This window comes from Bos mutus, chromosome X (assembly GCF_027580195.1).
Source record: "Bos mutus isolate GX-2022 chromosome X, NWIPB_WYAK_1.1, whole genome shotgun sequence".
NCBI classification, from domain to species: domain Eukaryota; kingdom Metazoa; phylum Chordata; class Mammalia; order Artiodactyla; family Bovidae; genus Bos; species Bos mutus.
In genome coordinates this window covers 6,995,058-7,022,879 of record NC_091646.1, presented here as the reverse complement: position 1 = coordinate 7,022,879, position 27,822 = coordinate 6,995,058, and the positions used below count along the sequence as shown (strand labels likewise).

Here is a 27,822-nt window from a genome sequence, read left to right as displayed (position 1 = left end):
CTGATTCTGGGTTGAGTAGCAGGGGACAGTTATGGTTAGGTTGGGGAAGCAGAGGTGAGAATGAGCACCTTTCATGGAATACTGAAACAAACATTGTGATTGCAGCTGTAGGTTCAATTTCATTAATAAAAAAAGCATTGGTTTGTGGTCTTGGAGGATCTGGTCAGGATTGGGAGGGGTCTTGATAGTGTTAAAATATGACATGTCCAAAGAGGCTATTTTGTATTTTTCTTAAACTCACAGTTTAAAAAATACTCTTTTTATCTAATGCTTTTTTTCTCCAATTGAACAAACTTTTGTCTTGGGTTATTCAGAATTTCTAGAACCTGGCAGCTCCTGGCGTTTTTGTAGAAGATAGAAATTGGAAAGAAGATCCCAGTAGCAAATTGAAGTCTATATGGAATAAACTTTGTGAAGAGTTTCATTCATGGTTAGCTTAAACTTGGGCAGTATCTTATTTAGGAAAGTCACAGTTTTCTCTCTTGTGGAAGGAAGAGTGGTATGGTGACCACCGGTTTCTTAGACTTTAGGCAGCATCTTAAGGACATTCTGGGGGAAATGCATCATTAGGCTGTGGGTTTCTGGCATTTGAGTGAACAAAGGTTCAGATGATGAAGTGGCCTAAGAAGGAAGAAGGAAGTGTGTTTGCTTTTCTTCCCTAACTATTCATGCCTTCTCTGTCTGTAAAACTGGGTCAGTCTGTGTATCAGAAGTTGCTGATTCCATGACTTAGAGCAGTTTCTCTTAAAGTGGGATATGGACCCACCTACATATGGGATTTGTGAATACAAGATACCTGATACTTGTGTATGCAGATCTACTGAATGGGTCCCTAGTTGTGGATCCTGTGACCCTGCGTTTAAACAAGTGTTTATATGATTCTTATGCCTACTGGAATTTAAGAGAACCACTTTCTTACAGATAGAGTTTTCCATTATTTATTACGTGATCGCCTATATGTATGATGACAGAGCTATTGTTCCCCCTCAGGGACATACAGTTACAAGCAACATGTGCTTATTTGCTTTATAGGATTGATGGTAAAGTGCAGCTTTGGGGGATTTTCTGCTGCTCAAGATTTAGCTGGAGAACATTTTGTATACATAGGAGTAAGGAAAAATTTCTGTTTTTATTGCATGTATTGAACAACATGTGTAAGATATTTCAGGGGTTTTCTATGTGGTAGTTTCAGACATTTATATAAATATAGAGGAGGGAAACTGATACCTCTTTTATAGTTGAAATTGACTGATTCTCAAATCCTTAAGGGCTTCCCCGGTGGCCCAGCGGTAAAGAACTCGCCTGCAATGCAGGAGATGTGGTTCAATCCCTGGGTCAGGAAGATCCCCTGGAGAAGGGAATGACAACCCACTCCAGTATTCTTGCCTAGAGAATTCCATGGACAGAGAAGCCTGGCGGGCTGCAATCCTTGGGGTTGCAGAAGAGTCAGACACGACTTAGCGACTAAACAGCAACAAGTCTTCCAAAGAGTATTGAACAGCTAATATGTGGATGATCCTAACAGGACACCCATTTACTTGTGAAGCAAATATGCAGAAGGCAGCTAGGAGTTTTACTAGCTGTGTGATATTGTGCAAGTTTTCATAACCTTTTAGAAAATAATGTTTAGGGGAAGTCGATGGTGTATTATGGAAACCATTTTATTACTTAAGTATTTCAATAAGTCTTAGCATGATAGTGTGAGGACGTTTTTCTTCCTCTTTGAAAACATGTATTTATGTATGGCTGTGCTCCAGCTTTCTGTAGTTGACTGCGAGGAGGGGCTGCTCTCTGGTTTCAGTGCACGGGCTCTAGGGCACACGGGTTTCAGCAGTTGCTTTGCTCAGGCTCAGTAGTTGTGGTCCACAGGATTAGTTGCCCCGTGACATGTGGGATCTTCCCAGACCGGGGATTGAACCCATGTCCCCTGCATTGCCAGGTGGATTCTTAACCACTGGACCACCAGGGAAATCCAGGACTTTTTTTTCCTTGCATATTAATATAGAGACAGCAAGGAGGATAGAAAAAGCCCTCTGTAAACTGAATTCCTCTTCTTTAAAAAACATACTTAAGAGGTGTTAGTCGCTCATTTGTGTCGTGACTCTTTGTGACCCTGTGGACTATAGCCCGTCAGGCTACTCTGTCCATTGGATTCCCTGGTGGCTGAGATGCTAAAAATCTGCCTGAAATGAAGGAGACCTGGGTTTGATTCCTGGGTGGGGATGATCCCCTGGAGAAGGGAATGGCTACCCACTCCAGTATTCTTGCCTGCAGAATCCCATGGACAGAAGAGCCTGATGGACTACAGGGGAGTCGTAAAGAGTCAAAAAGAGCGACTAATGCACTAAACATACTTGGAGACAGATAAAATGTACAAATCACAAAAAATGTGTAGGAGTGGGTAGGTAGTGCATCAAAGAAGCCTGGAGAATAGTGAGCTATTTAGCCTGAGGAGGTTGGATGATCTGAGAAGTCTCAAGTGCAAAAGGTAATAACATCCTTTGTGTGTGGCAATGGCAGTAGATAAGGAGGTGAGCAGGCTGGAAGATAAAAGCCCTCTTGGACAAGGTCAGATTAAGAGAGATTGTAGGGCTGTATGTAGTAACTATTGCGAAAAGACGCCATTATAGTAGGAAGTGATCTGTCTCCTTGAAAGTAGGGGAGAGAATGTTTTGCTTTTTGAAGTCAGCAAGAAAGAGATCATCATCAGCCTGTTAGGAATGTGGGCAAATGACATGAGCAGATAGAGTATGGAAAAGACAGTAAGAATGTCTCTTAACCATAAGGAAATAAGAGAAGTACAAGCTAAAACTGGAAGTGTCAGGGACTTCCCTGGTGGTCCACTGGCTAAGACTCCACACTCCCAGTGCAGGGGGCCTGGGTTCAATCCCCTGGTCAGTGAACTGGATCCCACGTGCCACAACTGAAGATGCCACAATGAAGACTGAAGATCCCACGTGCCACAAGTAAAACTTGGCACAGCCAAGTCAAAAAATTAAATACAGTTAAAAAGAACTACAAGTATTGTTTCTTAGCCAGACCTATTTGGTTCCTGATTTTTAATATTAACAGCAAGAGTTCAGATAACGATAAATGCCTGGATAGTGACAAATACTGCATTATCCAAGTCTTTTGGTTTACAAGTTTTGAATAGTAATGGATTTATTGAAAATGTGTGTTGGATTTCTGAGTTTGTGTAGGGAGATTCACTTGAATAATGATTTTTCATTTTAGCAGATTGACAAAAATTTGAAAGTGTTGACAGTGCTGTTGGATGTACAGAAACACACCCAGACATAGGTTGGTTACTGGTAGAAGTACAAATTGGTATAACCTTTGTGTATGGAGACCAGTTTTGATGTTATTTATTAATATTACAAATGCATATGGCTTTTGGCCAAAATCGCCAATCATGTGTCAGTTGGTATGAAGGACAGCTTATGTTTTAGTTGACTAAAATGACCAGAGCAACATGGAATTAAATATTGTTTAAGTTGTTAAAGAATAGTTTTGGTGTTCTAGTGTAGATGTTGAAGAAATTAATTGGAAGAAAGCATTTGGGTGGTGAGGGGGCGGACAAGACAACACTGATGGACACAGATTAAAAAATTTTTTTATTAAGATAGTCATTTACATAAAATCCAAGTCACTCTTTTTAGTGTATAGTTCTGTGAGTTTTAGCAAATGTATATAGTTGTATAATCATGATTACAGCAACATACATTGCATGTGTGCATGTTCAGTTGTGTCCAACTCTTTTGCGACCCCATGGTCTATAGCCTACCAGGCTCTTCTGTCCATAAAATTTTCCAGGCAAGGATACTGGAGTGGGTTGCCATTCCTTCTCCAGGTTCCCTCTTGCATTTCCTGCCTTGGCAGGCAGATTCTTTACCACTGTGCCACCTGGGAAGCAACATACATTACAGTTCCACTATTTCTACCCACAAATCCCTCCTGTACTCCTTGGTGGATATTGGTCTTTTTCTCCAGTCTAAGCCCCTCCACTGATCTATTTTCCATGCATAGATTTTTTTTTCTGCCTTTTCCAGACGGTCTTATAAATAGAATCATATCTAAGTAGCCTGTTGAGTTTGGCTGCTTTCACTTAGCAGAATACAATACATTTGAGTTTCAGCTGACTCAGTTATGTCAGAAGTTTGTTCTTTTTTTTTACTACTGAGTAGTATTCCATTTTGTGGATGTAAGCTAATTATCCATTCACCAGTTGAAGACATTTGGGTTGCTTTCTACCTTTGGGGGATTACAAATAAAGCTACCTGATTTTATAGTTTAAGATTTTTACATTTGAGTCTAGGATTCATTTTGAGTCAATTTTTGTATATGTGCAAGTATGGATTAAGGAATTTTTTTGGCATATGTATATGCAGTCGTTCAGACTGTCTTTGTTGAAATGCCTTGTTATCTCTGTCAAAAACTGTGTGACCCTAGTGTGTGACTCTCTTTCAGGTCACTATTCTGTTGATCTGTCATAATCACCATTTACAATGTCTTGATTACTGTAGCTTTATGGTAGGCCTTGATATAGTGTATAGTGTGAGTCTTCCGAATTTGTTCTTTTTCAAAAATTGCTTTGGCTGTTCTGATTCTTTTTCACCTAAGAAGCAGTTTGTTGATTTTGGAGGCAGGGCAAGCTTTGCTGGGATTTTGATTATAGACATTTTAAAATGTTATTTTGGTATAATTAATACTAGATTCATTGGAAGTTGCAAAAATAGGAGAGAGGTCCCATGTATCCTTCATTCATTTTCCACTGGTGAAACATCTTGCATAATTCCAGTAGAATAGCAAGACCAGAAATGGACATTGGTACAATCCACAGTTTATTCAGATTTTACAAGTTATATGTGTGCTTTTTTGTAAGATTGTTTTTGTGTGTTTATAATTCTAAGCAAATTAACACATGTATTTGTTGTTCAGTCGTTCAGTCACTCAGCTGTGTCCGACTCTTTGTGCAACCCCATGGACTGCAGCACGCCAGGCTTCCCTGTCCTTCACCATCTCCCAGAGCTTGCTCAAACTCATATCCATTGAGTCGGTGATGCCATCCAACCATCTCATCCTCTTATCCCCTTCTCCTGCCTTCAAACTTTTCCCAGCATCAGGGTCTTTTCCAGTGAGTTGGCTCTTCACATCAGGTGGCCAAAGTATTGGAACTTCAGCTTCAGCATGACTCCTTCTGGTGAATAATCAGGGTTGATTTCCTTTAGGATTGACTGGTTTGTGACCACCACCATCAAGATACAGATCTGCTCCATCATCACAAAGATCCCTCATACTACTTACTTTCCTGCTCCCTCACCTCCTAATCCCTGTCAGCCCTAATCTGTTCTCCGTAATTTTGTCGTTTTTGGAGACTGTTCCGTAAATGGAAATCATGCAGTATGTATGGTTGAAATTGACTCTCTCCCACCCCCCACTCAAAATACCCTTGAGATTCATCCAAGTTGTTACATCCCAACAGTTAATTCCTTTCTATTGCTGAGCCATATTTCATGGTTTGAATATACCACAGTTTTTTTTAATAACCATTAGTGAATGGATTAAGGATATTTGGGTTTGTATTAGTTTGCTTGGGCTGCCATTACAAAGCACCACAAACTGCGTGGTTTAAACAACAAATTTATTGTTTCACAGTTCTGGAGGCTAGAAATCCAAGATCAAAGTATCAGTCAAATTGGTTCCTCCTGGAGGCAATGAGAGAGAATACATTTCATACCTCTTCCCTAGCTTCTGGTGGTTTGCTGGAAATCTTTAGGTTTTCTTGGTTTATAGAAGCATCACCCAGATTGCCACCTTCATCTTTCTATGAGGTTTTCACTTTGTATGTTTGTCTTCAAGTTTCCCCTTTTATAAGAATACCAGTCATACTGGATTAGAGCTCATCCTGAGGACCTCATTTTAAATTGATAACTTTTGTAGAGACTAAGTAAGGTCATATATCAAGGCACTGGGGGTTAGGACTTGAAAATAGAAGTTTGGGGAGGACGCAATTCAACCTATAACAGAGTTATTTTCAATTTTTAGCTATTACAAATAAAGCTGTACATGTTTATTCATGTACATTTGTGTACATGTTTTTGTGTGGATGTAGATTTTCATTTCTTGGGATAAATGCTCAGAAGTGTGCTGATTTTTATGGGAAATGCGTGTATGGTTTTAATTAATGTTTTTATCGATACAATTTACATATAACATTGAGTAAGTTTAAGGTATATAGTGTGCCAATTTGATACATTTATATTGCAAATACGATTATCACAGTAGCTTTAGCTAACACTTCAATTCTGTCGCATAATTATCATTTATTTTTTGTGGCTAACTATTTGGTTTTTAGAAGAAATTGCCAAACTCCTTACCAGAGTAAAGAGGTAGCTGAGACTAGCTTGCATTGTTCAACCGAGTACTTCAAATTTTTTTTAAAGCTAGTATTTCTTTGTTTTGCCATAAAGATACAAGCTTTAGTTCCTTTTTACTGTATAAATAGACAAAAAATTGTCAAAATGCAGTATTCTAAGTATCAGTTGTCAGTGTTTTCTGTTTTTTTGTTTGTTTTTTTCAGTTCTGTCTTAATTTATAAAACTACATTTTGAAAGCTATCATTAGTTAGGTTGTGTAGTATGCTTGTTCAGTAGAAAGGAGTTCTCAAGTGATTGGTAAAATCTTATGAATATTTGATATTTGGTAAAATATTTGATAAAAGGATTTAAATTTTTTATTGTGATTTAAAAAAAACATAAAATTTACCATCTTAACCATTTTTAGATGAACAGTTTAGCAGTGTAAAGTAAATTGACATTACTATGAAACTAGTCTCCAGACCTTTTTCATCATGCAATTCTGAAACTCTAGGCTGCAGTCCATGGGGTCGTGAAGAGTCGGACACGACTGAGTGACTTCCCTTTCACTTTTCACTTTGATGCATTGGAGAAGGAAATGGCAACCCACTCCAGTGTTCTTGCCTGGAGAGTCCCAGGGACGGGGGAGCCTGGTGGGCTGCCGTCTATGGGGGCGCACAGAGTCGGACACGACTAAAGCGACTTAGCAGCAGCAGCATACCCATTAAACAAAACTTCCCTCCTCCCTGCCCCTCCCCAAAGAAAAACCTAGTAACCACCATTCTACTTTCTGTTTCTGTGAATTTGATACTTTAGGTACCTCATGTAAGTAGGATCATACGTACTTGTCTTTTTGTGACTAACTGGCTGTTTAAATTTACAATAATGTCTTGAACGTTCATGTACATTGTAGCATGTGACAGGACTTCCTTTTTTGTTAAGGATGAATAGTATTCCATTGTATGTATTTGCCATATTTGTTTATTTATTCAGTTGTTGATGGACATGTGGATGCTTCCACTTCTTGGCTATTGTGAATTTCCTGCTATGAATATGGGTGTGCAAATATCTTTTGACGACCCAACTTTCAAATATTTGGTATATACATGCTTGGGAGTAAGAGATTTGCTGAAGTATATGTCCGTTCTATTTAAAAAATTTTGAGGTACCTCTGTATTTTCCATAGTAGTTGCACAATTTTATAATCCTACCAACAGTGCACAAGTGTTCAATTTTTTTCCACATCGTTGCAGGCACTTATTATGTCTTCTTTTTTTTTTTTTTATTCCAGCCATCCTAGAACATGTGAAGTGGTATTTCATTGTAGTTTTGATTTGGTTTCAATTCAGATCCTTTGTCTGTTTTTAAAATTTGTGTTACTCGATTTTTTTGTTGAGTTCCAGAAATTCTTTGTATATTCTGGGTATTGACCTCTTATCAGATATGATTTGCAAATATTTTCTCTCATTCTGTAGGTTACCTTTTTACTCTGTTGATTGTGTCCTTTTATGTGTAAATGTTTTGACGTAGTCTCATTTGTCTGCTTGTGCTTTTGGTGTCATATTTAAGAAATCATTGCCAAGTCCAGTGTTATGAAGCTTTTCCCCTATGTTTTATTCTAGGAGTTTAATAGTTTTAGGTCTTACATTTAGATCTTTAATCCATTTTGAATTAATTTTTGTATATGGTGTGAGATATGAATGATCCATGTGCATCCTTTTGCGTGTGGATATCCAGTTTTCACAGCACCATTTTATGAAGCGAAACCCCATGGAATGGTCGTGGCACCCTTGTCAAAAGTCATTTGAGTGTGTATTCAAGGGTTTATTTCTGGCCTCTTGCATCTGTTTCATTCGTCTGTATATCTGTCTTTATGCCAGTATTTCTACCTTTGTGATATGTTTTGAAGTCAGGAAGTGTGTTTCCTCCAAGGTTGTTTTCTTTTTCCCTAAACTGTTTTTGTTTTTTGGAGTCCCTTGAATTTTTCTATTTCTACCCAAAAAGACTTGGGATTTTGATAGGGATTATTTGAATCTGTATATTGTTTTGGGTAGTATGGGCATCTTAATATTAAGTCTTCTAATCACTAAACATAGAGTGTCTTTCCATTTTCTTGTGTGACTTAAAGCTTTAATTTCATCCAGCAATGTTTTATAAATTTCAGTGTTTAAGTTCCCCACATCATTGGTAGGTTTGTTCGTAAGTCTTCATTTTGGTGCTACTGTAAATGGAATAGTTTTCCTTTTTGGATTGTTCATTTTTGGTGTGTAGAAGGACAGCTGACTTGTGTGTATTGGCTTTATGTCCTGCAACTTTGCTGAATTTGTTTATTCTAACAGTTTTTTTTGGTGGTGGGATGAAATCTTTAGAATTTTCTACATGTGAGACTGTTTCATCCAGTCTCACATGAACAGTCTCACATGAACAGATAATTTTGCTTCTTTCTTTCTAATATGGATGGGTTATATTTCTTTTTCTTGCCTAATTGGTTTGGATTGGACTTCCGGTACCATGTTGAATAGAAGTGGAGAGAGAGGCCATCATTGCCTTGTTCCTGATCTTACAGGGAAAGCTTTTAGTCTTTTATCATTATAGCTGCAGGCTTTTCATAAGTATTCTTTATTATATTATTTGAGGTTATTATTATTGTTGTTTAGTTGCTAAGTTGTCTCCGACTCTTTTGTGATGCCATGAACTGTAGCCCACTGGGCTCCTCTGTCCATGGGATTATGTTGAGGTACCTTTTTCACTGTCTAGTTTGTTGAGTGTTTTTATCATGAAAAGATGTTGAAACTTACCAAATACTTTCTCTATATCAGTTGAGATGATCATGAGGGGTTTTTGCTCTTCATTCTGTTAATATGGTACATTACAGTGCTTGATATTCATGTGCTGAACCAGGCTTGTATTTTGGGAGTAAATCCTACTGTGGTCATGGTGTCTATTACTTTTAATGTGCTATTGAATTTGGCTTGCGAATATTTTGTTGATGATTTTTGTGTTGGTGTTCATCAGGGATATTGGTCTGCCATTTTTTGTAGCATCTTTATTTGGCTTAGATTTAATTTTTAAAAAGTAGTTTACATGTTTTAATCTTAAAATAATTTTGGAGTACAATATAGGTGTGACTCTCCCATCATTGTCATTGTGCAGAATTAGCAACCTTTTAGATTTGAAATGGGAAGTACCTATACTATGTTTATAAACTTTAGTGTGAAAACATTTGATTTCTGAACTTTAATATGAATATAATTCAAGCCTATGAATTATATGCTGTGGATATTAGTAGGGAAGGTTAGTGGTTTATATCAAGTGGATGCTAATGTTAGATATTTTAATAAGGTGTTACCTAATGAGAAGTGTTCAGTTCAGTCGCTCAGTTGTGTCCGACTCTTTGTGACCCCGTGAATCACAGCACGCCAGGCCTCCCTGTCCATCATCAACTCCCAGAGTGTACCCAAACTCATGTCCATCGAGTCGGTGTTGCCATCCAGCCATCTCATCCTCTGTCATCCCCATCTCCTCCCGCCCCCAATCCCTCCCAGCATCAGAGTCTTTTGCGTTGAGTCAACTCTTCGCATGAGGTGGCCAGAGTACTGGAGTTTCAGCCTCAGCATTAGTCCTTCCAGTGAACACCTGGGCTGATCTCCTTCAGAATGGACTGGCTGGATCTCCTTGCAGTCCAAGGGACTCTCAAGAGTCTTCTCCAACACCACAGTTCAAAAGCATCAATTCTTCGGCGCTCAGCCTTCTTCACAGTCCAACTCTCACATCCATACATGACCACTGGAAAAACCATAGCCTTGACTAGACAGACCTTTGTTGGCAAAGTAATGTCTCTGCTTTTGAATATGGTATCTAGGTTGGTCATAACTTTCCTTCCAAGGAGTAAGCGTCTTTTAATTTCATGGCTCCAGTCACCATCTGCAGTGATTTTGGAGCCCAAGAAAATAAAGTCTGACACTGTTTCCACTGTTTCCCCATCTATTTCCCACGAAGTGATGGGACCAGATGCCATGATCTTCGTTTTCTGAATGTTGAGCTTTAAGCCAACTTTTTCACTCCCCTTTTTCACCTTCATCAAGAGGCTCTTTAGTTCCTCTTTCTGCCATAAGGGTGGTGTCATCTGCATATCTGAGGTTATTGATATTTCTCCCAGCAATCTTGATTCCAGCTTGTGCTTCTTCCAGCCCAGCATTTCTCATGATGTACTCTGCATAGAAGTTAAATAAGCAGGGTGACAATATACAGCCTTGACGTACTCCTTTTCCTATTTGGAACCAGTCTATTGTTCCATGTCCAGCTCTAACTGTTGCTTCCTGACCTGCATATAGGTTTCTCAAGAGGCAGGTCAGGTGGTCTGGTATTCCCATCTCTTTCAGAATTTTCCACAGTTTATTGTTACACACTGTCAAAGGCTATGGCATAGTCAATAAAGCAGAAATAGATGTTTTTCTGGAACTCTCTTGCTTTTTCGATGTCCCAACGGATATTGGCAGTTTGATCTCTGGTTCCTCTGCGTTTTCTAAAACCATCTTGAACATCTGGAAGTTCACGGTTCACGTACTGCTGAAGCCAGGCTTGCAGATTTCAAAAATGAGAAGTGTAAGGGACAAGAAATATTAAATATGTAGCATATATATAATGTTTGTGATCATAATAAAATGAACCAAAAATACTGTGCTTGGTAGTGGTGGTGGTTTAGTCGCTAAGTCATGTCCGACTCTTACGACCCCATGGACTATAGCCCTCCAGGCTCCGTCCATGGGATTCTCCAGGCAGGAATACTGGAGTTGGTTGCCATTTCCTTCTCCAGAGGATCTTCCTGACTCAGGAATCGAACCCAGGTCTCCTGCATTGCAGGCAGATGCTTTACCGACTGAGCTACAAGGGAAGCCTCTTACCTTGTAGCTTGGTAGTAGTAACTGCAATTCTGAATTTTAAGATTAAATTTCCCACTGTTCTCTATAAATTGATTTATTTTACACTATATGCTTTATTAACTGAACTGTATCTAAGTTACAGTTGTATCTCCATTTCAGGTGGATTATTAATAAATACTCAAGATTTCATTTAGATATGTTTTAGTGCCTTGAATAAATGTGAAAGTTCTTGATGTAACTAGAGAGCATATGAAATAAAAATGTGAATTTCCCTCAAAATCTGGGTGGGATTATCTTGTCTTTATCTACTTTGTTTTGACATCTGCTATTGCTTGAAATATGTCAGTGAGCCAGTAGTGCCCACTATGAAGTGGGTTTGATGGTAATACTACATGGTGTTTATATCATGCTGCATGCCATTTACAAGTGTTAACACATGGAATTAGCTGGTTGTTGTAAATTTGATTTTCAGATCTAGACACTCATTTATACCAGCTAATTTTGTCTCACCTCTGAAATGTTGAAAGCCACTCCACCCTCTAGTAATTGCTGCTGTTTACTCACGGTGACTTAACATACAGAAAGTTATGTCAGTGGGGCACATATTTTAAATTACTGCAGAAAGCGATAAATCCTGGTATTAATATTCAAGTATAAGTGTGATGAAGAGTGAACATTGACAATACTTTAAAAAGTGATTCATGGTCTAGCTGTTGACCTTACAGCCTGAGGTATGATTTTTAAGGTGACAGTATTTGATAAAACAAATATTTTACCTGTTTTGATATCTATTTTGTGATAGGGCCAGATACTGTCTAGTCAACTGCAGCTGGTGAGGCAAATTGGGGAATTAGCAGTCTTGGAGTTAGAAAGCTGCTATGTGTCACTATATCAGGTATGATATGGTATTTGGTGTCTAGCAGCAGTCATTGCAAGTATGGAGACAGATGAGAGGAGGACGGTATTGTGGCATTTAGATTAGGGCAAGCAGAGAGATACACACAGACTTTTTTAGGTTGGTTCAGGGCAGGATTCCAGTTCCTGGGATGGAGCTGGTAGATACAGGAAGAACGAGGCAGAGTATTGATCCTTGGATGACTCAGTCACAGGGTACGACTGAGTACAGAGTGATAGAGTAGTGGGTCTGCAGGAATAAGGTAGAAGCCTTTTCTCATCCCCTTCCCCTCCCCCCTACCATGGTCGCACTCATGTATTGTGAAGTTAACTATGGTGTGCTAAATTTCTACAGAAATCAGAACTGATGGTCAAGAACTGGGGCAAGCTGACTAGATTGGGCCAGGTGATCCTAATTGTGGTTAGGATTTGAGTCACATTTGCAAAGTATTGGGGAATGTGGGTAGACAAGGAAATAAGATTGCTGAGCATCTACTATCATACATTTAAAAATAGGAGGGGAACAGGTGGATGTTTCCAGTTCTGTCTGGCTTAGTTTCTGGCAGTGTATAGTGATGCCAGATCTGTGTAGACTGTGCCCCAGCTTGCTCCTTCCCCTCTTCCTGAAAGTAAAAGTTGTTTTTGAAGTGTTGTGGCATTAGATGTGTTCACTTTGTCCACTTAGTTATTTTAAAGTTTCTGTTTTGTTTTTTTTTTTTGGTCTTCCCTTCCTTCTATATATTACTTTTTAAGTTTGTAAGGGGAGATATGTGACCTTTCCTATAGTTAGGAAATGTAGACAGGATTATTAATTCCCTTATGTATTTTGATTTCTTCTAGTCATACCTTCTCCAGATTACCTATTCCTGCTCTGGAACAGGTGCAACCATTCGAAATTTTTTAGGACTCCTAAATGTATTTGCAAATGATAATATGTGGTAGGTGTAATATGAGTATGCTATCAAGAAACATTTAGGTTAAAATTGTGTTGCTGGTCTGAGTATACATGATCATTGCTTGATTGTCATTCTCAGAAAGCTATTAGTAGAAATTGTGGCCCTGACGGTAAAGAATCCCCCTACAATGCAGGAGATGAAGGTTCGATTGCTGAGTTGGGAAGATCCTCTATAGAAGGGAATGGCTACCTGCTCAAGTATTCTGGCGTGGAATTTCCTTGGACAGAGGAGCCTGGCAGGCTACAGTCCATGGGGTCACAAAGAGTTGGATATGGCTGAGCATGCACAGATTTATATGCAAGGAGATAAACAGAGGGAAGAAAAACATCTTTTTGAGCAAGGAGAAATCTTTTTTAAAGGTTATTAATCATCAAAGGGGCAATAGTAGATTTTGTCTTTGAAGGTAGGTATTTATGTCTAATTTAATTTTTTGGTGAGCTTTTCATTTCTTGCCCTATGTATTCAGTGTTGCCATATATCATTTAACATGAGGAATGACAGTGATTTTCCTGTTTTGATTAAACATACTACTCCAGGAACTAGTCTGGAACATACCTTTGGGTTTTGTCTGGAATTCATATAAAAATTTCTGTTCTCTGCTAATCTTGAATAGGTGAACATAATAAAGATAATTTTATTATAGAAGTCAGGATTTCTTATAGATGCTTAACTTTATAACATTATGTACCTGAAATATGAATAAATCAGGTTTTAGCAACAGAGATAGTTTTGTAGTTCCTCAGGTAGTTCAGATATTAAGAGAAGACATTGAGAAATAAATTTCCACCCTCATAGTTGACTTTTTTTCTTACTAACAATAACATCATAATTAAAAATTTTAAATTATCCACATTTTCACCACTCTGATACATCAGCTGTTTTCCTTTGTGTTGTTTTTTGGTTAATATTGTATCCTAATACAAGACTTATAAGTTGTCAAAGTTGCTGCACAGTCATAAGTAGTTTCAGTGTATAAATATTAATTACATTTTTGTACTGTAAGTTAGTTCATGGCTGGACATTTACCCTATTTTTAAGTGTTTATATTATAATGATGGTGGCATTTCAGAAGGGTATATACATTGCCAAGATGTGATCCTTATAGATAGAAGAATGTAATAACCCTTTTGGGCGAGTGTTAGTTAAGGGGGTAGTGTGTGGTATATGTGCTGAATTTGCTAGCTTTTAGCAGTTATTTCTGCATTTTCAGGGAGAGAATTAACACACCAGCTACTTTCAGTGCTGCCTCCACTCCCCAGTAACATGTGGATTCTGAGGGACCTTGTTAGTGATGACTTTGTTTTGTAGCTTTTATTTTCTATCTTGAGACCCCTTGGGATTGAATTAAAGGAACTTTGAAAAACAATCATTCTTCTATAAAAAGAAATCAGAATTACTTTAAGGTTTTTAAACAATATCAAAGAAAAGCAGATTTTTTGTATTTTTTTACTTTTTCAGCAATGGGTGGGTAGTTTTAATCATTTAAGTCATTATTTGGAGTTAGGATGCAAGTATACTTATATATTTAATATATATTTGTGTCTATGTGCCAGAGTAGTAGTTATCAACAGGTTTTCAGAAGTGGAAAAGAAGAAAGTTTTGTTATTGAATTAATTAACCTAAACACAATTGAATCTTGATAACTTGAAAAGTATAGTGATCAAATTTCAGCTTTTAGATCTCTGTTTATATCAAAAGCAGTACTGCTGAAAGCGTTTACTTGAATTTAACATATAGAGTAAAAATATATATATATATAATCACCCATTATTTTTTCACCTAGTAATTATATATGAATATACTCAATAAATCTTTAATGACAGTGTATTATGCACTTGAGGCTAAGGAAGTGGTTTTACTTTAAAGTATATTACTCAACCTATCAACAAATGTGTTTGCTTAGGTTTCAGTAAGAAGCAGCAAAATCTAGTTGTTATTGGTTGTATTTTTTTCCCAAAAGGAAAATAGTGATTGAGAGTTAAAGCAAATTTCATTTCTATGCTTTATCCTCCAAAGCTGTTAGAATGTTAACTCTCTAATAGTAGTTACAGAGAATTGGTACAAATACTGAAAATCTCAAGAGTTTTTCTTTGACATTAGGTGAGAGCTCCACCTTGTGATCTTTGAGCATATTTCTTAAAAATTAATAACCTACATACAGTAGGCCTAAAATGTTGTGGTGAGTTTGACTATTAAACTTACACTTTTATTTGAGCTTTATGTATTCTTAAAATTTCTGGATTCCCAATTTAGGTCAAATGGCATTAAGTACATTTAAAGACTTTGTGAATTTTTAATGAAAATCTTTGAGGGAGGCAAATTGTACTTATATATAGCTATAAACGTTTAAAATAAAAAGGGAAAAATTCTAAGTTCTTCTTGCAGATAAAGTTTATATTCTTGAAAGAAAAGTAAAAGCTCAGGATACATGGACTTTAATATTATGTTTAATAGTAAGTGGCAGTAGGCGCTTTGTCTTACTGTTACAGGTAGTTCCATAAGGGCAAGGATCATTGATCCCCTGTTCATCACTGTACACCTAGTGATCACCATTACATTTAACATATGGTAGATACTTTTACTTGGATGGATGGATTTTTTAATATTTAGAAACTTGAAAAAGCAGGTGTTTCACTGGGATAGAGAGTTGGCTAGTTTAATAGTTTTTTCTAAACCTATTAGACCATGGGAAAATGCTTCTTTTTAAAATACAGATACCTTGTCTGGGAGATTTACATCTTTATAAATTCTGTTTTTCTTTTGTGTTTGCTTTGGTTTCTAATTACCAAATATGTGTTAGTATCGCCCTACTTTGAGCAAAATAATTTGACCTGGCAAGACTTCTTATACACTAGAAATTAATTTTGTGTTATTTAGAGGAATATAGTATATCATACAATACCTGTTTTATTTAGTGAAGTGAAAGTGTTTGTCACTAAGTCGTGGTCTGACTCTTTGTGATCCCATGTTCTGTAGCCCACCAAGGCTCCTCTGTCCATGGGATTTCCTAGGCCAGAATACTGGAGTGGGTAGCCATTCCCTTCTTGAGGGGATCTTCCTTACCCAGGGATTGAACCTGGGTCTCCTGCATTGCAGGCAGATTCTTTGCCATCTGAGCCACCAGGGAAGCCTGTTTTATTTAATGCTGTCTGCTTTTCAGAGCTGAGTCATTTTTTATGTCCCTTGGGAGCATACATTTATGAACTGTCTTTAAAGTCTGCTAAAAAACTGTGTATTAATATTTAGGGAATGCTGTGTATTTAGGGAACTGTGTATTTAGGGAATGCACGGAGTTTGGTTTTATAAAGCGTCCAAATGAAGGGGTGGGGGCAGGTAGGGAAACAGACACAGCAAGTCTTTATTTCCATTTTGTCATCTAGATGATGTGTTGATTAGAACTGATTAACTCTATACCTTTCCAACTCACTAAATAAAAATCAAAATAGTTCTCTTTTTTTAAAATAGTTTTCTTTCTAAAATAAGTTGGGGGCTTCCCTGGTGGCTCAGTCAGTTGTAAAGAATCCACCTATCAATGCAGGACATGGGTTCGGTCCTTGGTCTGTGAAGATCCCATATGACACAGAGCAACTGAGCCCATCTGCCACAATTACTGAGACTGCTCTCTAGAGCCCACATGCTGCAGATACTGAAATCCATGTACCTAGGGCCTGTGCTCTGTAACAAGAGAAGCTACTGCAATGAGAAGCTTGTGCACTGCAGCTAGAGAGTAGCTCCTGCTTGCTGCAACTAGAGAAGAAAGCCATGCATCAATGAAGACCCAGCACAGCTCAAAATAAATAAAATAATAAAATAAGTTGGGATTTTTAGGAGGCTGGAGTGTATCCTACATGTGATGATGAGTCCCAACTCTGATATACAATTACATATTAGTAGCCATTTATGATGTGTTTTAGAGATTTAAAATTAATGGAAAAATTGATCAGTTTCAATTTAGAGCATTCATGAGATGAACTTCTCATGTGGTATTTGAAGATTTATTAATTATTTGATATGTTTAGTCTTTAGGTGGCCACCAAGTATAAGATTCACTTGGAAATAAAAGCATAAAGTTTTAAAACAAAGTTATACATAAGATTAAAAGCTTCAGACCCAGCCTATTTTCTCTTTTATAGGCTTTTCATTTGCTTTTTTAGATCACCCTCTTACTGGGAAATTGCATCTTCCTATGGCCAGGCTTAGTTTGGTCACAAATGTATTCATCTGTTGTTCATATGACATTACTGGTATTTAAATTGATTATAAGTTCCTTGAAGGAATAGATCAATCTGGGCTAACATTTTTTTCCATTTTCCTGTTAAATGCAGGTGGTATTATCATGAAGTAGTTAGTTATTAAAAAACAGGCTTTGAATCTCTGTTTTTATTTTCTGTGATAGAAGAATCTGTTTTTAAAATGTTTCAAAATTATATCTTAGATTTTTAAAATTAGCTCCTTTTAACTATACATCATAAACAAAAGCTAGAGAATTTTTAGGCATTTTGTATTATGGTTTAAACTTGTCATAAAGATTTTACAATGAGTAAAAGTCACATTGTGTTTCTAGTTAGGGCATCTGTCTTTTTTAAGCCATACTAGAGAATTATAACAAATTCTAAAAAATAATTGTAATAGAAGCTTCTTTCTTTGTATTTGTTGTTACTATTGTGGGGCTACAATAGTTGCAACAAATCCATATCTAGAAAAAGCAGTCAAATGCAAAGGATAGAAATCCTTATTTACTAAAACACTTTAGCAGACACTTGGAAATTTAGTTTTTGGGTATATACCCTTCCCAACATTTTTGGTGTGTTTATAATAAATATGGCATTTCTTCTACCCCACCCCCCATCCTTTTTAAAGGAATTGTCTGCCTTAGAAGAAAGACGCAAACCATCATTTTACCCACATAAATATATGACTACATTTCTGACATTGGGGCGTTACAGAAGATGATAAAGAAATGATAGCAGCTCCAGAAATACCAACTGATTTTAATCTACTTCAGTAAGTATATTATGATAATTTCTAAATACATGTTTTTTCCACAAAATGGGAACTGTATTAACTTCAGTTAAAGTTACTTCTGCTTGAGAAGATACAGTGTTTCAGTATAAGATAGCATGCATACTTTGAAATAGTTTATACCAATGCTTACTAGATTCTGTAATAGTAATTCCATGCCTTTTTTTGTAGTGTGCTTATTTTGTAATTTAGATACTGGAGAATTTATTATTTTTGCTGTTCAGTTCTTCGAGTCCATACTTGGTTTTACAATAACAACTGTTTTGAAGGGGGTGTCATGAAATTCTTACGTGTTCTCATTAGTAAGGAATATATACCATGCAATAGCATTTAGGATGTAATGTCAGATTGTCAGATTTCTGTTTAAAATCAAGTGACAGACTGAAACAGATGTAGGAGGTTAAGACATGCTCTCCTTTTTTTTCCCAAAAACAAATTACGTGCTCATTGGTTCATAAAGTGATTTCAACATAGGTATTTTCTTTACCCTTGTCTTAAAAGCTGCTTATATGCCTTCCTCAACTTTTATTCTCATTACTCTTTAGTGTTTCATGTAGGAAAGAATTTGAGCTACTATTTGCAGTAGTGATTTAAATTCTAAGCTCCAGTTTCATGAGATGCCTAAGAGAAGAGTGAACCTTTAAACTGCTCGTGGACCCTATTAACTTTACACACACATATACCACACTATGTTTGTTATTAGGATCTTTAAAAGACTTGATTTTAAAACATATCCTGGTTGCTAAAAATTTTGAAAACGACAGATATCCTCATACATAGTGGTGTCTGGTGTCTGCTTTTTATATTTTATAGATTTTCATTTAAAAAGTAATTTTATCATTTTCAGACTGTTGAGTCTACTAGGATATTTATTACCAGTATTTCAAAGCATGTTTTTTAATATGATTTTAGTCCCAGTTTATATTGACTCTTCTTAGTTTCTTGAAGAAAGCTTCTTGTTTTTCTTTTAGTTTCTTTGAGGGAGGATATGGGATAATCTTAAAAAAAGTAATTTTTGGTTTGACTATTACAATATTATCTTATGAAGTTTCTTGAACGTGTTAATACAGTAGAGATAATTTTAAAAGTTTTTGTTATAGAGTATTGACTATTAGACTATCTCGAGTAATTAGGACCTGAAATAGGATAATCAGTTCAGTTCAGTTGCTCAGTCATGTCTGACTCTTTGCAACCCCATAGACTGCAGCACGCCAGGCTTCCCTGTCCTTCACCAACTCCCGGAGCTTGCTCAAACTCATGTCCATCGAGTTGGTGATGCCATCCAACCATCTCATCCCCTGTCGTCTCCTCCTGCCTTCAATCTTGCCCAGCATCAGGGTCTTTTCCAATGAGTCAGTTTTTCGCATCAGGTGGAAATAGGATAATAGATAAGAGGAAATTGCTATTGTGGAGGTAAACTAGGCAGTATTTGATTGGGTATGTGAGGTTGGGGCAGGGTAAAGAGAAAGGAGTGGAAGATTCATTCCTGTGACAGATGACTAATTGAAGTTTCAGACCACTAAAAGGTTAACCCAGTATACTCTGTGAACATATTAGCATATTGTAATTTCACCTAGGATAGATTTTTGTTGTTTTTATCTTAAAAACAAAGGGAAGCGATAGAGAAAGACAGACTCAGAAGAATATTTCTTCTCTGGTTTGGGAATTTTTAGACTGTCACCCTGATTACTCCAGTTTTCTTCAGAAGGTTTTCCAGTTAGTAATTAAACCTGTAGTGGCTCATTCTTTTAGTTGGGATAGCCTGGAGATGAGAATTCAGAGTGTAATTGAGCCATTGATTACTCTTTGGTCATTGGAATATTGGCAAAGACTAGTGATTGCTGACTTGGAGCATTTACTGAGCTTTCTAAGGGAGCTAGTGTCCCACCCATGTCTTGGGGAAGAAAAAAGTATTACACACCAGGATGCTTAAAAACATTTTCAATTTTTTTTTTTTTTTTGCAAAGCCATTTAGGCATGTGGGAAGATTATTGATGACAGCAGTCTTAAAGATGTAAGAGGTGTGAGTTTCAGGGTTAATGTTAAGTAGTCATTCAGGTTTTGGTGCATTAACTATGGGAAATGGTGTTTATTACAGGCTATTTTCCTCTCAGCATTGTAGGACATAGTTAGGATTGCCAGTATCTTCTATACATTGCTTACATAACTTTGTAGGTAAGTGCTATAAATAGTAATTTTTTACCCTGCTAACACCTTAGCCATTATTTTACATTTATAAAAAGTATTCCTAACTCACAGCCTCTGGACAACTGGTTGTTATAGCAACAAAAATGGAAATAGAAGAAGTTTAATTAGAGAAGACTAGCTTTAGAAATCGGGGAAGGCAATGGCACCCCACTCCAGTACTCTTGCCTGGAAAATCCCGTGGACGGAGGAGCCTGGTAGGCTGTAGTCCATGGGGTCGCGAAGAGTCAGACACGACTGAGCGACTTCACTTTGACTTTTCACTTTCATGCATTGGAGAAGGAAGTGGCAAGCCACTGCAGTGTTCTTGCTTGGAGAATCCCAGGGACAGGGAAGCCTGGTGGGCTGCAGTCTATGGGGTCGCACAGAGTCGGACACAACTGAAGCGACTTAGCAGCAGCAGCTTTAGAAATATAGCCTTTCACTTGGATTCTATTTATTTTAAAAACAAAACTGATAATAGTTTTACACATTGAAAATGGTACAACTTTTATCTTCTATGTGTTTTTTAATTCTAAAAGCCTTTGTGAGTGACCCAGATACCAAGTATGCCTTGCTTTAAGCATTTAAGGGTGGGTATGTTACTACTATTTAGATAGATGGACCCAGTTTTTCATATATAGGAAGCATCACCCATGTATATTTAAATTGATTTACTTCCATTATCCCTTGGGCTTCCCTCGTAGCTAAGTCGGTAAAGAGTCTGCCTGCAATGCAGGAGACCTGGGTTCCATCCCTGGGTCAGGAATATCCCCTGGAGAAGGAAGTAGCAACCCACTCCAGTATTCTTGCCTGGAAACTCCATGGACAGAGGAGCCTGGCAGACTACAGTAGTCTGTGGGGTTGCAAGAGTCCAACACGACTGAGCTAAGCACATATGCACACTTCCATTATGCCCTAGAAAATATGGATTATACACAGCACCCCTTCTACTCCAAAATGAGGGGCAAAATGAGAACTATAAATTGGTGTCTTAGAGATTAAACAGACTTCAGAGAGTTCCTTGTTTCCTGCATAAATATTATTTGTAAATGTGAAGATTGAGAGGTTGTCAGTTGTTCAGGGTCACACAGTTTGCTAGTACTGTATTAACTAGAAACAGTTCTCTTGACTAGCTCACTACCTTTTTACTTTATAAAAGATTTTCATCAGTTAGCATACTTCCCTACTCCGTTTCAAATGATTTAGTTTGTAAAAATGTTTATGTATAGTCTTTCAGAAATACATGTTACACTTAGATTTATAAATATTTTGGGATGATGTGGGAAAGGTCATAAGAGCCTTAATATTGCTAAAATTACCTAATAAAGGTTATCTCATACCTAGTGCTAAAATATTGGAGAAGGCAATGGCACCCCACTCCAATACTCTTGCCTGGAAAATCCCATGGATGGAGGAGCCTGGTAGGCTGCAGTCCATGGGGTCACTAAGAGTCGGACATGACTGAGCGACTTTACTTTCACTTTTCATTTTCGTGCATTGGAGAAGGAAATGGCAACCCAGTCCAGTGTTCTTGCCTGGAGAATCCCAGGGACAGGGAAGCCTGGTGGGCTGCTGTCTATGGGGTCGCACAGAGTCGGACACGACTGAGGCGACTTAGCAGCAGCAGCAGTGCTAAAATACAGTTTACCTGAGCACCATGATCTCCGAATCAAAAAATGAAACCAGCCATTCTAATAGAACAGCACAGTTCTTAGAATTAGAAGTTTGAGAGCCCCTGTTTTCATTTTTATACTCTGGTTAAAAGTTAACGAGAAATGTTTAGACGTTTGTGTTTTAGATTAATGTTTTTGTGTTATATAATTTTATATGTTTGGTAATATGCTACGATATGATACTTTGGAAAAGCATCTTAATTACATTTAATACTAATGTAGTTTTGTAATGAGTTAACCTGGCCTTTCTTTTAGAAAATATGGCAAAATTTAGAAACTCCATTTACTTTTCTAAGACAGCTTTTAAATAATTGCTTATCTTTTTGTCATAGGGAGTCAGAAACACACTTTTCTTCTGACACAGATTTTGAAGACATTGAAGGAAAAAACCAAAAGCAAGGCAAAGGAAAAGTATGTACAGAATATATGTCTTTATTTTTGTTCTTTAGCTCATAATTACACATATGAATATATATATGCATATATATTTTTAGTTACGTCTCAGATGTTGTTTTCTTTTAAAAATGCTTTTTTCCACTGATAAGTATGGTAAGCTTTTGAACACATGTGGTTTCTTTGACTTCTAGACCAAATACCTTTTGATTCTCTACTTCTACTACTATAAAGTTGGAATTAATAAGTCATTATTTCCAGTAGTTTATTTTATAAAGCATTGTATGCTAAAGCAAAATGTGATATTCTATTGGTTTTATTTTTACTGACATGAGTAGTCCAATATAAAGCAAATTGGTAAATTTCTTTCTCTAAAGTACCCTAAAAATGTAACCTATGAGGTTTACTATTGACAGTGACTCTTTATGAATAATGTCAAGGATAAAAACGAACAAAGTGAAGTTCTGAGTCAATAGAATGCAAGTTTAGAGTATGAGTGGATAGCCTGAGAGATGTGGATAACTTAGTGAATGGTTAAATTATTTTGGAAAGTACCTTTGACTCTGTGCATGTGTAAATACGTTGTGCAAAAGATGACTCTTTTTGTTCAGCATTTTCTTTGCCAAAATGAATTCTGGATTCATATTTTCTCATGACACATTTACTTAAAAATGTCTAAATAATGCTGAAATGTATGATGAACAGAGTAAAAATTTCTCATTTTAAATATGTAAACATTTTGATGAACATACACACATATATAAACATGCATGTAGAATTTTACTTAAATGGAATCAAACTATGCAAACTGTTTCATTTGCTTTTAAAACTTAATGGTATGTTGTCAGAAGCTTTCCTATCAGTGAATTTTTCCCCTCTGTAATTTTTGATGGTGTCATAGTATCACATGTTTTAAAAAATTTTTATTTATTTATTTGCACTGGGTCTCAGTTGTAGCATGTGGGATCTAGCTCCCTGACCAGGGATCAAACTTGGTTCCCTTGCATTGGGAGCACGAAGTCCCAACCACTGGACCACCAGGGAAGTCCCATAGTATCACATTTTATATATGGAACATAATTTATTTAACTAGTCCTTGGAATATCTTTTTAGAGTGCACATAATCCATGTGTTTCATATTTCCTATGCACTCTTAGTCTCTTAAAAAGTAGTAGTATGAGAGAGAACATGTGAATGAATACACATGTTAATGCATGACTACCCAAATACAGCCATAATTCTAGTGGGTAGTTAACAGTTATTCATTAGAAAATCATTTTTTATTGGTTCTGTAGCCATCTTTCAAAACTGAAATTCTGCTTTTGGCTTTGATTTAATTTGCAAGTTGGGATAAGACTTATAGTGGCATCTGAATAGAGTAGTCACTGCCCTTGGTTATTAGGGGGTCAGATCAAAGATTTATTATAACAGTAATCATATTTTGACCCTATACCATGTACGTTCGATGCACTGTGCTAATAATTTTACCTATTATCTAACATTTGAACAACCCTGTAGATTAGAAAACTTCCTTATTTTTATAGACAGTAAACTGAGATCTGTTGAAGCTTAATGGTTGAGGAATTGAGCCCACATTTGTTGAAAGATGGTACTCTTAATCCACTATAGTATATACTACCTCATAGTCTTTTCTTAATAGGTTTCCCCCCTACAAGATTAGCTTGTTTACTTCTTGTACTTCCAATATTGTCCGCCTTTGCATATTGTTTTTTGTAGCACAGCATATCCATTGAACCATTTTAATTGTACTAAGTAGTTTTGCATACAAACAGGGAATATTGAGGCATATGATAGATAAATTAAAAATATATAGCTCCATGTTAATTAACATGAACATTTTATACTTCTAGTATATACTTTGTAGTTGAGCTTTTCTTTTACCCTTATCTCTGAAATTTTTTCTGTTTTTTTTGCTGGGGACAAAAGCCTTTCTTTCTTCAATTAGGAATTAGTGACTTAGGTTCACAAAGACTGAATATCATTAACAAAATAAGGTAAATTAACAAGTAGTATCTCTCATTGGTTAGGAAGGGATTTGAAGTAGTTCCTTAGAGTAGGGTGGTTTTAGATTCTTGAAGGAGAAAGAACCCTTTATAGAACAAAGCATGGAAACATACAGTCAGTGGCAGTGACTATAGACCAGCGATCTGCAAACTATGGCCTGTTTTTATACTACCCCTGAGTTAAGAATGGTTTTTACATTTTTTAAGGATAGTAAAGGTAAAGAATATGTGACAGAGACAGTAATGTGGCCTGCAGAGCCTTAGAAGTATTTACTATCTGATGCTTTACAGAAAGTTTGCTCTAGATCATAGAAATGTGTAGATCTAGAAGAGACTGTCAATCATCTGTTCTAATCTGTAAAGATTTTAATACAACTCTGGCATTTTAGAAAAGAGAACTCTGAAATGGGGAGTGACTTTTTAAAAATAATGTATAAATTGGAGGTGTTTTATATTTGGGGCATGTGGGCAACTGTTTCACTGATTATGAAGTCTCCACACCCAACATCGACAACTTTCTTATAAAGGGGCTTCACTTCCATAGTATTTGTTAATTGAATGTTCATGATAAATAAGTGTTGAAGGGAAGGCCCAGAACAAAAATGAGATTGATATACCCATTCAAACTTCTTAGAATTGTCAATTCAGTGCAGTGATTTATAAGACTAATGATAGTTATCAAGTTAAAATGTTGAACTAATTACAAGTTAATTATTTCACAGAGTTTTGTTACTGCTGCTGCCCACTACAGTCTGTACCCTAAAGCAACAATCATATGAAGTAGGCACTGTTTTCTTTTTTTACTTTTATCCTCACTTTGCAAATTAGAAAATCTCTCTGAAGCATAGTGTGGTTAAGTAATGTGCCGAAGATCCTTCAGCTAACAGGAGTAGAAATTTGAGACCCAGTAGTCTGTCAAATCTACAGAGACTGTGCTCCAAACTGCAGTGTTACATGAGGTATATGGCAGCATAAGTGAAAAAAATCGGTACCACAAAGAGGCTGTCATAACCATATAATTTTACTATGACATGTGTATGGCACTCTGCTTTAGGTCAGGTTTGAGTATTTTATAATTATGCACCCTATCAGCTGCTTCTGTAGCTTTATTTTGAATTCTCAAGGATAAGAAAATAACTTAATCAATTTGTATCTTTATGCAGACTTGTAAAAAAGGCAAAAAAGGTCCAGGAGAGAAGGGCAAAGGTGGAAATGGAGGAGGAAAACCTCCTTCTGGTCCAAACCGAATGAATGGTCATCATCAACAGAATGGAGTGGAAAACATGATGTTGTTTGAAGTTGTTAAAATGGGCAAGAGTGCTATGCAGGTAATGTTTATTGTGTTCTTCCCAGTTCATTTGTACATTGAGAACTTTAGTGAGTTATATAAAATATTTTCCTGATTTTTCTAATATGTAAAAAAAATTTTTCACACTACTTACTATAGAAAAGCAACAAACTAGTCGGGAAACTAGGAATCTTATCAGTTCAGACATAAGACCAAGCTGTGTCTTGAGTCATTTTCTTCTGTATTATTTTTTTAATGGCATCTCACAAAAAATTATTTGGTCAAAAAATATGCTGCTATAAACCCTGACTGTGATGTCTCAATTTCCTCTGAATTTATATAGTGGCTGTTAAAACATGAAATTCTTTACACATACAGAATTCTTGGTTGAGTGACCTAATGTAATCACTATCCACTTGAGTGAATTATTTTGATCACTGTTGTCTATTCCAGATTTTATTACTTGTGCTGTTTCTTAGCACAGAAGTACAAAGTTAGAGTCACCCATGTCAAATTATCTTAATTTTGTTTCTTCATAATTTTATGACAGCAGAAACTTTTTGGCTTTATACCCATGTGGTTTTTAAAAATTGAATCAACACTATACTCATATACATGTTTAATGAAATTATTATAAAATATTAATTGAAGCTAATAAATAAAATTTTTTTACATGTAAGGGATTGTTAGCTTTTGAACCATCACCAATTGTATAGTGTAGTGTAGTTTCTTGAATTAACTCATTTATTCATATATGGTTGGCTTTCATATAGTTGTAATTAGGATGTGGATTTTATTTCTTATTTAATATTTTAAATTATTGTTTTGTGTACACATTAAAAAAATAATGTCATCTTATATTACTGTGCTATGGTTTATTTAGTCATTCCCTAATTCAAAAATTATCCTCCCCTCTCTAGTTCCCATTTTGGATTAATTTTATTGAAGAGATAAATTATCTCTGTCATATTGTATACCATTTCGTTACTTTCCTTTTTATATTTATATTGTACTTTTTGTCTGTAATATTTTGTTCTAAGTGGTTAAATGCATTAATCTTTCTTTCTGATATTTTGTCATTTTTGTTACCATCAGAAATCTCAACTTATATCTACAACTAATTAGGCTATTCTATTTTTGTCTAGTTTGTAGGTTTTTTTTTTAACTTTTTGGCACATCAGAAATTTTTAATAGAAAATGTGAGGGCTTAGCTTTATATTGGAGAAGGCAATGGCACCCCACTCTAGTACTCTTGCCTGGAAAATCCCATGGATGGAGGAGCTTGGTAGGCTGCAGTCCATGGGGTCGCTAAGAGTCGGGCACGACTGAGCGACTTCACTTTCACTTTTCACTTTCATGCATTGGAAAAGGAAATGGCACCCCACTCCAGTGTTCTTGCCTGGAGAATCCCAGGGACGGGGGAGCCTGGTGGGCTGTCGTCTATGGGGTTGCACAGAGTCGGACACGACTGAAGTGACTTGGCATAGCTTTATATTTCTTTTTGTTAATGGTATATCAGTGAACATTTTCCTTATTTTTGTGTTGCTTATGGTTTGTCATATGTTGAGATTGTACCTTTATGCCATTTGTCTTCTAAATGTACTTTCCCCCTTAAACGCAGTATATCCACAGTATCCATTGATTTCCCTGAATCATTTCTCCACCTCTAGTTTGTTTTGTGTACTCCCACTTGTGTTATCTTTCTAACACCAAATTTGATCAAGAGAGTCTTCTGTTGACAACCTTCTAAGATCCTTCCTTATCTAACAGCCCAGCCCTGGCTTCTTTATGGCATCCGTGCTGTTCTCTAGCCACCGTATGTCTCTGCCTCTAGACCTTGCTTTTTTCTTCCTGCCCAAAGTAGTCTTTATTTTTCTCCCTTCCATATCACATAGGATTGACTAATTCAAATGTCACTCTTTTAGTGGGGAACGTTCTTGGATTCTATCTCCTTCTCTCCTTGAACGTATTTCTTACTTTTCTCTTTTCAGTAGATTACAGTTGTGCACATGTCCGAATTTGATTCTAGATTGTTAATGCCTAGATCAGGGACTGTGTATTATTCATTTTTTTGTATCCCTGCTGCTGCTGCTGCGTCACTTCAGTTGTGTCCGACTCTGTGTGACCACATAGATGGCAGCCCAAC

At 36.6% G+C, this 27,822-nt stretch overlaps 1 protein-coding gene across 5 annotated transcripts in view; it reads left to right on the top strand.

Moving 5' to 3' along the window:
* STAG2 (STAG2 cohesin complex component) overlaps positions 1 to 27,822 on the top strand; it is a 132,466-nt gene that overhangs the window by 30,259 nt on the left and 74,385 nt on the right. For all 5 annotated transcript variants that reach the window (XM_005889311.3, XM_070366351.1, XM_070366350.1 and 2 more), the window contains exons 2-4: positions 17,950 to 18,093; positions 22,304 to 22,382; positions 25,552 to 25,716. In XM_005889311.3, coding sequence (XP_005889373.1) covers positions 18,050 to 18,093; positions 22,304 to 22,382; positions 25,552 to 25,716 — 288 coding nt within the window. In that variant the 5' untranslated portion in view covers positions 17,950 to 18,049. The remainder of the gene's footprint in view (positions 1 to 17,949; positions 18,094 to 22,303; positions 22,383 to 25,551; positions 25,717 to 27,822) is intronic.